Source organism: Camarhynchus parvulus, chromosome 1 (assembly GCF_901933205.1).
Source record: "Camarhynchus parvulus chromosome 1, STF_HiC, whole genome shotgun sequence".
Taxonomy (NCBI): domain Eukaryota; kingdom Metazoa; phylum Chordata; class Aves; order Passeriformes; family Thraupidae; genus Camarhynchus; species Camarhynchus parvulus.
The window spans coordinates 70,710,826-70,723,307 of NC_044571.1; the positions used below are offsets into that span (position 1 = coordinate 70,710,826).

The 12,482-nt window shown below is 39.8% G+C and overlaps 1 protein-coding gene across 4 annotated transcripts in view; it reads left to right on the forward strand.

The window, feature by feature from the left end:
* The window catches only part of SPATA13 (spermatogenesis associated 13), a 169,112-nt gene that overhangs the window by 130,897 nt on the left and 25,733 nt on the right, over positions 1–12,482 (forward strand). For 3 of the 4 annotated variants that reach the window (XM_030949240.1, XM_030949230.1, XM_030949220.1), the window contains exons 3-4: positions 8,295–8,657; positions 11,814–11,958. In XM_030949240.1, coding sequence (XP_030805100.1) covers positions 8,295–8,657; positions 11,814–11,958 — 508 coding nt within the window. The remainder of the gene's footprint in view (positions 1–8,294; positions 8,658–11,813; positions 11,959–12,482) is intronic. The other variant, XM_030949250.1, reaches the window with a different exon arrangement.

A 12,482-nucleotide genomic window follows, 5' to 3' on the forward strand; every position in this document is an offset into this window, starting at 1 on the left:
AAATAACTCTGCAGTTCTTAATAAAATCAGCCATTCCTGAAAACTGTAGGATAATATGGGAGTTACTGTCATCCTCTCAGAAATGTTTTGGATGGTGACAGGGAGAGCTCAAACGGGCTTTACTGCAGTTAGCATGGGGCAAGCTGCACCTTTTCTTTATTGCATTTGTGCATCTTTGCCTTTCCAGAGCATCCCATATTCGACTATGCTGTAGCTGTCCAGTGGCACCTCAGTAATACCCAGGTGCTACTCACCCTGGGATCAGGAGTAATAAATAGTACCCCAGAAAGTGGAACAGCACTGTGCCCATGTGATTTGGTTTCTTATATCAAGTGCAATGTTGGGTTATTGGCACTGAGAATCCATCTCAATGCTAGGTGGCTGAGATTTCCAAAGTCAACAGAGGCAGCTGTGGAGTTTCCCCTGAGCCCCCTGCATTTTCCCTTTCTGCCATCTGCAGGCTGCCATGTTGCTTGTGCCAGGATGCTATGGCAGGCTGGGAGACCAGCTGAGTGCTGGGGGAAAGCGAGCCCAGCACCCTAGCCCCCACCCATTCTCTGGGAAGTAATAGTTGGCAGAGCTGCCCAAGGCACCTCCTCTCCTCCCGGGCTGGGGTTTGTGACTGCTGCTGGGACTTGCTGAGGGCAGGGCTTGGGCTTGGGCAGGGACAATGAATCTTTGCTCTGAAAGGGTGGAGAGAGTGAGGAACCAGAGGACCTCATTTTGGAGAGACTGAAGAGAGGCAGAAGCTTATGGCTTTTTAAGTTTTGCTTTGTTAACATGAAGTCCACTTCCAACCTACGGTTATCATCTGGCTTTTGAGATTTGCCAGTGGGTATTACAAAGATAGCCTGAAAGAAGGAACAAAGTCCCTCATTTTGCCAAATAAAGGGATTTTTTTTTTACCTGTTACTTGTTCTGGGGTGTTCTGAGTCAATTCAGAAAATACTTAGGGATTTATTTAAGATTTATTAATATCTATACATCTAAAAGAAGCAGAGAATATGAATACCCCTTCACTATACACTACAAATTTGCAGTTCCAGTTCAGATACTGAAGGAAAGAATGGACAGTATAAGAGCATCATCCAGCCAGCCCCAGGTATCACGTCACCAGAAAGCTAGAGGAAACAGTTTTCTGGTTTTAGCACATTTGCATTTTTATATGAGTGATAAGACTATTTCTGCAAAGGAAGTACATTTCCCTGCAAACTCCTCCCCTCTGCCATTTGGAAATATATTAGCTGATTTGGATTTGGAAATGAATTAGAGGAGAGGATGAAGGAAATCCTTGAGGGTGAGGACCAGATTTGAGAATCATGAGATCCGCTTGTCATTTCCAGTCCTGCCCTATGCTTCCACATGACTTAAGTGCTTTGTATGTGTTTCTTATCTGTGAAATGTGGATATTACCAAGGTGAACTCACTAATCTTGGTGAAGCATATTGCTGAGAGGGAAAGCTTTATGCTTTTATCATTGATTGCGATAAGCAGGCTTTCAAGGATCAGGGTAAATGAAGCATACCTGCATTAAAAGGCCTTAGGAAATAGATGGCTAAATTTTCTTTGTATCTATATAGCCTGATCTCTTAGTGTGGTTTTATAGATGTATTTGTTAGTTAGAACACCACAATTGCTTTGGTGTTCACAGATCCCAAGTGGAAAGTGATATAATTTTTTTTCCAAATTTTAAAACTTCTAAAATTAGTGTTTCACCACTGCAGTTTGTGTTGCTAATAGGGATTGCTTTTGCTATGTCATGGGGCACAGTAATATAATTTTTCTTTACTAAAATGCATAGTATTTCCTGCATCTATTCTGTGAGCTTACACTGGTGTAGTGCAGTGGTATTCCTTTAGGAGTCCACCTCAGAAGCAGCGCTTTGCGAATTTTTTAGCTGTGGCTCCACACGATTTTTTTTAGGGGGGAGGAAGGGGAAAAGAAAAGGGAGGTTATCCTCCAAGCAGCTAAAACTTATGTAAATGTTGGCCATGGTTGTATTGCATTGATTGCTTCTGCTTTGCTTGTGTATATAAGTGTATTTAAGCAGGCTTTTTTTGCAGTTGTTTCATAGATTGTGTTTTGCTGTCTTGCAGACCACTGGTCAAATTGCCCTTGATATTCTAGGGATAGATAATCAATGCATTTATGTGGGGTCTTCTCAAAGGCTAATTAAAAAGAAAAGATATTAGTGGCAGAGGAGGCAGAGGGATGTAAAGAAAAAGATTATAGTGCAATTTGCATTTAATTACAAAGGAATAGATGGAAATTTTCTTGAATTGGACTGGTTTAATAATTCTTGTTTGTTTGTGATTGAAAATGCTATTACTGAAAGTGTGCTTTCTTCTGCAGTAAAAGCAGTCATTTCCATGGTAGGTCTTGCTGTGGTATCACTGTTGGAAATTGTTAATGTTGGATCAATAGGGAATCACTGGGCTCTCTTGGAACTTCAGAATCTTTTTATAAAACCCAGAAAGAAAGCAATACATAAATTTTCTCTGGGATACTTTATTTATCGAGAGTTTCATAATCTCTGCGTCTGTCGCAACAGTTTGCAAAAAAACCAAAAGTATTGATCATGACCATGAAACATAAAAAAAGCTTTTAACCTCATTTAGTATTGATGATAAATGAAATTAATGCTCTCCCAACTGCTATTTATCAACAAGAAAAAGTGCAGTGATTACTTTTTATCATGTACCTAGGTGGAGACATGTCCAGATTTTTACTCTGTTAGGTCGAGGTGGTGAAATAATTTATAGCTACTAGGTCACAATCCCTTGGCCCTTTTTATATTTGGTGGCTTGTATAAACTGAAAAGCCACTTCTAATATTACTGCTGAGTTCCAAAGATTTGGCAGTCACTGTCTTACACAGAAATAATAGCTGTTTAATAGTCACCAATTAAAATATGTCATATAGCTGTCATTGCTAGTGAAAGAAATGTGTACATTTTTATATAGCCCCCTAAATATATGCAGAAATGTATAATCTTGATCAAAATAAAAAGATACCTACATGACCTAGCACAAGTATTGTGACAGTTTCAAGCCTTGTCATTTGCAGAAGAGCACGACTGATTACCCATCAAAACTTTTCACTGAGAAGATGTAGTAATTGTGTTCTGAAACTTCTCAGCCTAGTCAGGTTTTCCTTGTAACTTATTCTTAGTCAGAATCACTATTTGTTTAATTTATCACACCTTCCAATAGGTTGCATTTGGAAATTAATGTGCATTTTTGTAGACATTATTAGATTTTGATTATCTGTTTTCTCTGGGTTAGAAAAAGGCAGTGGTAGTTAGCAAAATTACATTTCAGCCAGGCAGCTCAAACATACAGAGATAACAGAAGAAGAAGTATTGCAAGTTATTGTGTAGCTAAGGAAAACAAATAAACCCTCCCCTCCCCCCAAAAAAAAGGAAAAAAAAGAAAAAGAAAAAAGCAGAAGTGTAGTCAGGATGCTCTTTTCCCTGGGGAAGAGAAATGCTGGGGGTCTTTGTTCAAGATGTACCTACTTCTGACTTCCCAGAAGATTACCAGGTAGAGAAAACCTTTCAGGAGACAAGTGTCCCCTTATACCTTTGTAGTTGTCTGTATGTGCATGTTATGGAACATCATTGCATTCGGAACTTAAAGGTTAAATTTTGAAAGTCCAAATAGGTAACAGCAGGGGTTGAAATGCAGATTAATGGTCAAGGACTCTCAGCAATGTACACGTCATCAAGACCTTTATAAAGTGGGGATTTTAAATAGGGAGTTTATTAGCTAATTGACCAAAAAAAAAAAAAATCACTCAGGGCTTGTTTTTCCTTTGCTATCATGGTGTCAGCCCTCAAAAGTGTCCCAACAGCAGGAGGCTGACCAGCAGCAGTTTCTGTTGGGTCAGACTTGTAGTTTGGGCTTTCTCTGCAGCAGAGAATGGGGCCAGGTACAGAGGATGAAGGGTTATTCATGGTTGTTGTAACTGCGCCAGCAAAAGTCCTGCCATGCAATTTCAGGTACTGGCAATTTCTTTGCCATATCACTGATAAAAGTTGCATCCACATGAGCAACATTTTATCTGTACTGTGCAACTCAGATCTTGTGCTCCTTGGGCAGCACTTCCTCTGCAATCAGTTCTGAGTGCTGAATTTATCCAAAGTACACAGTGGTCTGAGTAATAGCTGGAGAACTGGGCTCTAAAGACTAAGCTAAGATTTCAGTGATTAAACACCTGATGCTAATGTTGCTTACCTTGGTTATTAATGAGTACAGGGAATGCCAATAGCAGTCATGTGCCATTAAATGGAACAGGGTTGTACCAGGGCCAAGTTGAGTGAGTGAGATCATGATCAAGTCCTTGAAGTTGCTGTAGCTAGATTGGGAAATCAGTCTGGGCCCAGGCATGGGAGGGGTTTGGTCTGGCTGGGCACAGACTCTGTGGTGTCATTGTTTACCTGGGAGAGCTCCCACTGTAGCCTATTGGGTGTGGTCAGGGGGTCCTGGGAACACAGCATTAACAGCACACCTGAATATGGTACCTGGAGTTGAGCCCAACTAAAAATAGCTGTCAAATGAAGTGAGGGGCAGCTATCAAAGACAGCTGCACACAGCTGGAAAAAAACTCGTGGTGAAGCTACGCATTTCTGGAACAGGAGCTATGGACCAAGTGGTGTTGTCCACAGTGCTGGGGAACATAGTTGTAGCTCCATCTAAACCCACCTCCAATCCAGCTTGACGCCTAGTTCCTGCCTGTGCTGCCTGGCTGGTCACTCAGTAGGCTTGGCTGATGCTCTTGTTTAGGGGCTCAGCTTGATTCCTGGAGCATAAAAGATCCTGCACTGCTGGAGATATCATGACAGGCTTCCCTTTGTCCCCAGGGGCTGCTTCTCGATGGCCCAGGCCTCCCATGGGTCCTGTGTCATACTTGCATGATGCATGACACATGAAGATATCTTAGATTCCTTTGGACATTTGAAATGGCCCTGGGTGCTTATGTTCAGGCAACAAAATTTCATCCTAGATTCCTCCTGGCTATGATGACAGCTTTATTATCTAGTTAATGTACAGACAGCTCCATTGCAGAATTGAAATTTAAATGCAGGAATCTTCAGCTAAGAGTGACATCTTGAAAGGGAGCAGTAGCAAATATAAGTGTAACCTGGAATGAAGTAGATGTTCATTTTAAATGGTTGTATTTGTAGATACAGTGCTGTCAGGAATAAGGAAAGCAGTTGAAGTACAATGATTTAACTAGTTTGCTGTTGTAGGAATTTAGTTATCCAGACAAAATTAATTCATTTGCATCAGCACGAACAAGCAGAGCTGTTTGCATTTGCAGTCTCAGAAGAAACCTTACTGAGGATACAGCCTAAAAGGCAAGATTAATAATCTTGATTTCTAGTATTGGTGTTGCTAGACTAGCAGGTATGAATTTCAGAAAATCCAATGTGGATTAATTTTAGACCTTAACTTCTCAGAAATCTCAAAATGCCTTGAAATTTTTGACCAGCACTTAAAATGCCTGAGCCAGTGCATGAGATTTTGATTTTCATCCTATATGAAGTGCCATGTCTATCTCTAGACATCTGTAGATGTTCCCAGTAGTAATTGCACAACATCAACCTGCTTTCACTTGTAAAAGATTCATTAGGAGGAGGTAATTTGAGGTCAGCAGTGGTGCACCAGTATAAAGCCAGTCACAGGTGGAGTACAATTGTTTCCTCAGAATTTTTTCCTTGATATCAAGAATCACACTTATGCTTAAGTGACTGCAGTACTGGAGCCTATGAGTTGTGTACTGGATATTTTTATTCCCGCTAGTAAGTGGTCACTTGATAAGGTCCTGCTTGAGCAGGCCACTTAGAGGAATGTGAGATTATCAGTCTGGCTTTCCCTGTTTTTTGCAATGACAGGATTGTGCTTTCTCTTTTAGTATTTTTCAGTGCAGTTTATAGATCTAAGACTAAAACCACACATCCTTCAGCATGGTTTGTTGTACAGCAGAGATTAATCTGGCTGTCATTTGGATCACTACTTAAGGTGGAGTCCTGCAGAATGCAAGCAGTCCTCTGCAAATGTTATTGCTCAAGATAAGGGTGTAAGCAGCAGATTATGAGATGACGTGTGACGTGTCCTTCCTCAGTCTAAAAGTACAGGATCATGGTATGAACTTTGTCTGACTGGTTATGCAGAGAGTCTGCTCACATTTGTAGCTCTTATGGAGGAGACTTTGTGAAACAAAAACATAAAATGACTCTCATGAGCTCCTTTCTCAGTCACTGCATATGTGGAGACCCTTTACCTGTGTCTGATTCTGAGGTAAGAACCTTATTTAATCTGTGACTTTGCTGCTCAGTCTTGGAGGGGCTGTGCTTTAGGGACAGCTTTGCGGAAGCTGTGTTAATGCACCAGCTGGGCAGTGACTCTCTGCTTCATTAAATGTACTGTTAAAACTGATCCTGAAAAAAAGTCTGTAGAGAACCTGAAGTTCTTGCTTGAATGGCAGGTATAGAAACAATTTTTTTTTAAAGTACTCTATTTAGAATAAATTTCATGTTGTAAGTGAAATAATTGAATGTAGAGCAATATACTTGGGAATATTTGAAAAGTACAATTTTCATAATTGCAGTAATCATGTTAAAATATTTACTGTTTAGTAACTCTGCTTACTGGCTAAAGTGCTTTCATACCATGGAATTAATCTTGACTTGTCTTTCAAACAAAAAGGAACATAGCCCACTGTATCACGAGGCTTAAAAAGAGTCACTGGATTTTTAGTGGCCTGGCTGAAAATGACGGGTAGACAAGAAGGTGACAGAAGATAAATCCTCCGGCACAGACATCATTGCAAAAGGCTGCTTCTGGGCTGCATGTTTGCTTTGGTTATGCAATATCTGGAATGCTTTCATCTGGTCTGGAACAGATGAACAAAATATAGTTAGAGAGAAACAAAATTATGCTTTTCTTTATTGGAATACTTACTAGCTTTCTCTCTTTCTTCTCTATTTTTATGAAGCAGCTGGGAAAAGCCAAGAAACACCAAGAAATCAGAAATTTGAGGGAAAAGTGAACATAAATTTTTGTGTGCACATTTTTTTTCTGAAAATTTGCAAGGGTTTTGCTAGAAAAAATTACAACAGTATTACTTCAAATGCATTGAAGTGCTTAGAAATGTTCCCTCTACCAAGTATTTCAGCTGAGGTTATTTTATTTGCAAACTTGTAATACCACTGCAGTTGTGATACTTGAAGGCATTAACCTCTGTGAGCCAGGTGTGCTGTTAAATAGGAAAAACACACTCATTTTCCAAGCTTTCTATCTAAGCCCATCATTTTTTTTCCCCTGTATTTGTGCTATAATATATCTCCTATATAATCTGCATGACTTGAACTTCCCAGAGCATATGGGAAGTGAGCTTCTCCCTTCCAAACTGGACGAGCTCGCTCACCTAATTCACTTCTGGCTGCAGAATCTCTAGATCTGACCAAGTGGCATTGTGGGAGTGCGTGGTAGGAGGGAGTGTGACCGCCCAGTCTGGCATCAGATTACAGTTACATGGATCAAAATGCAGCCTTGCTGTTTGTTTTCGTCGCTGAACAGAGGTGAAACAGAGAAATATCATAGGATGGGTTGGCTTGGAAGGGACCTTAAAAATCATCCAGTTAAAGCTCACCAGCCATGGACAGGGACACCTTTCACTAGACCAGGTTGCCCAGAGCCCCATTCAGTCTGGCCTTGGACAATACCAGGGTTGAAGCATGCACAGCTTCCCTGGGCACCCTGTTCTGGTGCCTCACCACCTCATGGTCAAGAATGTCTTCGTAATATGTAATCTAAACACACCTTCTTTCAGTTTAAAATTGTTGCCCCTTATCCTGTTGCTACAAGCCTTGGTAAAAAGTCCAAAAACACAGTTGAGTTATTTTTAATGGTGTTACATGTAATATCCAACTTGTGCGTAGAAAAAAGTCCTGTAGGCACAGAGGTATCTTTCTAAGATACTATTGCATGAGTTCAGTGTCTGTGATAGGACCTATCTGTACTGCTGAGGTAATAGGTCAGTGTTTAGTGTTATTAGTCTGGTTTGCCAAAGTGGTACTGATTGTTGGGTGCTTACCTTACTCAGCACAAGCATCATGATGTCTCTGCTTTGCAAAGTTATCTCTTCCTGAATTGTCAATTGCATTTATTGTATTTATGATAACTCCTTCTGTTTTAGACATGTTAAGTTGATCTGACATACGACAAACTCACAAATTATTAACTGTCAGAAAATTCTGTGGCTTATTTGACTTGTTCACGTTTAAAAAGGTTGTTTCTGATGACCACTGGAAGAGGTCCATATCCCAGGAGGAAGAAAAGGCAGACTCACAAAAGATCACACCCAGGAAATGGGGCTCTGGAAAAAGATCCCGGCCCAGACCTCTCTCAGACTATGGCCAAATGTCAATCCGAAGTTTCTCTATACCAGAAGATGCAGTTGCAGTGGAGTCTCAGAACACAGACTGCACAGATGGAGAAAATCAGCCGGGACTGGCGTCCCTTGGATCTGGGATCCAAAGCAATACTGTAGGCTACCACAGAGGGAGAAAAAGAAGACCCATCTCCGTAATAGGTGGGGTCAATTTCTATGGAGACGATCAAGTAGAAGAGAGAGAAAATCTGCTGACACAAGTAAGATAAACAGATGTGCTCTGCAAACTGCAAAAGACCCTTTCACTTCCTTGTCTCTGTCTTCAGCCTAGAAAATAGAATGGATGCTTCCTTCTCTTCCTTCCCTTTTGTCAAGCTGACATCGTGTACTTAGAATACTGCTTTCCTGGTCACTAATTACTTTGTCTTCTTGCTAAAAATACAGCATGAAAGAAACCTGATACTGACTTTGGGATAATCTTGTCTGTATTGTAAATTAATCTGATTTCTTTCTTGGCATGGTCATTATGTCTTATGTTGTTCTATACGGGCTTATTTGTGTGTAAGACAGATGTGTGTTTAGTCTCCTTATAGAGGGCCTGAGGAACAGAATAGTACAATCAAACAGAATGATAACACATTATTTATTGGTCATTTCAAATTATCCAAAAGCAAGCCTGTTCAAAAACTGTGGCATTAAAACTGGTGTTCACAATCTTGGTTTTGGCATAGCAAAGATACTTAAAACTAATGAAGACAGTGCTTGAGAAAGTTGGTAATAAATTAAGAAATTAATGAAATTAAGAATTTCAGAAAACTGACAATATGAATACAGTGTCTGTCCCTGTACTACTAAATTGATCAGATGAAACAAAGGTAGGAAACCTATAAGCGAGCAGTGTGTACTTGAGTAGTACCTATATTTGCCATCTCTGTTGGCTTAAGTAAAAGAGTGAGAAATTAAAAATTTTTGAAAGGTAAAAATTCCTCCTTTCTCACTGGAGATAGTGCTGAGCAAGTACAATGTGAGAGGAACTTACTGTTGTGTTGGTGGTCGTGGCCCCATCTTGCATTTCATTGCAGAGCTTCAGCTTTTGTAAGACCACACTCATCAGGTATTTTCTACTTTCTCTGGAAGCTGGAGGACTTCTGCCTAAAGCAATTGTCAAGCTGATAAAGCAACAGAAAAAAGAATTAGTATTTGCATCCTCAGAAAATTTGATTCTGGTGGTGATTAATGAAATTTGAGTTCTGTTAGTCTTTCTCAAGCCACTTCATCTCCTGCTGGGAAGTTTACTGATAGTTAAGTGCTGAAACAATGTCAGGATTTTCAGTTTCCTGTGAAAAACATTTTGTAACATGAACACAGTTATTGTGTATTACATACTTTTTCTTTATAAGTCCCTGATGAAAAAATGCATCTTAATGCAAAATTCCGGCTGAAGCCAATGAACCTTTTACCCAGGCAAAGGCCTGTGTTTCAAATCATATGTAATTAAGGTATTTTAAAATTAATTCTATTTCTTAATTTGGAAGGTTAAAAAAAAGAGGAAAATTATTGTTGTAAATTCTAGGCCATCTTACTCAAGAATAATAGATGGATTTCAAGAGATAGTAAGTATGGGCAACTTGCTGTACTGTGTAAGGGATTAAACACCCTCCAGGCCCTTCATTTAGTGCTGAGACCGGATTGATCTCTTTTGAAACCTTGTTCACATCAGTTTAATAGTGAAGGAACATGCATCAGGGCAGGTTTTTGAGTTGACTCTTTCCATGCTCCAGTGCTACCCTAAGAGCTTGGTTGGAGTTAAGTTAGCACATTGCTGGATCACTGTGGTCAAGACCAAAACAATGAAGCATTCCTAACGTTATTAAACCAAATTATGGCTTTCCCAGGCCAATTTCCCAGGACTGCCACACATCCATGTCTGTCTAGGGAAAGGATTTGGACTGAAGCCTTATAAGAAAATTTTAGTTGCCCAGAAATAAATAGCTTTTTTTACTTACCCAGCCAGTTATTTGCATACAGTGGTTGCCATGACTTTTATTAGCTATTTGATACAACAAATTAGACTTTTTGTGGTGAAGGATCCTGGTATACTGATAAGGCACTTAGGAAATGAGGTTTAAAGATGAGGTTGTAGATGAATCATATTCCATACACACTGAGGGTTTTGGCAGTCGTAATAAAAAGTAAACTTTTAGCTGGAATGTGAAAAAGTACTCATCAAGCAGGCATATATGTGCTAGAAGTATTTTATGTGGGGCTGTCAAAGACTGCTCTTAACTGATGATTTTTTTAAAAGCTTTGAAAACCCTTGGGAATATTTGAAAAGTACAAAGCTAATTCCTCTTCACTGTACTTTGTTTTGGCCTGACAGCTTAGGTGTGAGAAAACATTTTCAAACAATACTGTCATGGGTTTCGTAACAGAGTGTCAAGAGATAGTTCATTAAAAACCATCCCAGATGTTTCAGATTACCTGATAGAAGAACAGTAACAACTGAACAGTAAGAGAAGATCTAAAGATGAGTTTCTCTGAAGTTCATGTGCCTGGTTGTTTAATGTTGAATGCTTATGCAAGATCATTCAGCCTGGCTAATGTTGTTCAGGGACAACGTAAAATCAGACTCAATTTGCAAATAAAACAGGGATAGATTTTCCAATCATAATTTAAGAAATAAATTATTTATCCAAAGAAAATGGCTTTGAGATAACGTTAATAATAAACTTAGTATTACCTCTTTCTTAGGAGGCTCCTGGGAACTCAAAACAGAGCATCATTTAGACAATTATTATTGTCTTGTTTATTTTACTGACAAGCAATGCATTTTACTGATGAAAGCAGAAATCCACCACCTCTGCAAAAAACCTGTTCTAGTGTTTTACCATCCTCACCCTAGAAAGCCTTTTAATGAATCAAATTGACCTTCCTTCAGTTGAAAGCTATTCTTCCTTGTCCTCTCACTGTATGCCATTGTAAAAAGTCCCCCTCCAGCTTTCTTGTAGACCTCCTTGGGTACTGAAAGGCCATAGTGAGGTCTCCCTGGAGCTTTGTCTTCTTTAGGCTGAACAACCCCAGTTCTTTCAGCCTAGTCTTCATAGGAGAGGTGCTCCCGCCTTCTGATTGTCTTCAAAAAAGCATATTACAAGATGAAAATTACAGAGCGTGTCTGACCACAACAGAAGGCTAGGGAGTTTTCAATGTAACAAAGAACTGTAATGTAATAAAACTTGTTCTGTGATGCTGGTGGACGTGGTATGTAGCGTTTAAGCAATGTCACTTCAACATAGGAGATTTTACTGCCCGTGAAATTACCTGGACTATCTGGAGAAACCTTACTTCATACCTGAGCTTTGCTCAGTTTGACTTGCCTGTAGCTTTACTAATACTGGATTTTCCTGTTTCCTCGGTAGCCTGTGGCACGGCCACCCGTTCCAGCACACAAGGTGCCCCCGTACAAGGCTGTTTCAGCCAGGTTCCGGCCACTCACCTTCTCACAAAGTACCCCCATCGGTCTGGACCGTGTGGGACGGAGGCGGCAGATGAGAACATCTAATGGTAAGATGAGTATTTTTAACTTTATGGGTCAGAAAGCCACACTCCAGGCTAATCAAGAATTAGGATATAGTATGGAGGACAAAAGAGTTCAAACCAACTCAATGACAAAATAATACCCAGCTAAGTTGCTTTGTTTTGTGAGTTTCTTCCTAGTAGCTGCTGTTCTCATGTAAAACTTTTTTTTCATGTCTACTCTTGGACATTACTATGTTTTATTGTTCTGTACCACTTACATGCCTGTATTCTCCACTCTCTTAGTCATATACTTGCCTAAAGTCAATAGATTATTGAAGGAAGTAAGTTCTAATATGCTTGAGTTCATACCTGAACCCTAGCCACACCACACATGTATTTTTAATTTTTTGTTTGCCATGCATTCAGCTTTACTTAGATAGGCAAGCCTTAAATAAGTAAGTGGCTTGCTGATGAGTGAGTCCAACCAGAACTCTGGTACATTAGGGACAGGTTCGTGGTAAAAATTGCCTTTTTTGGAAGCATTGCGCTTTAACAGGCTTGCTGATGTG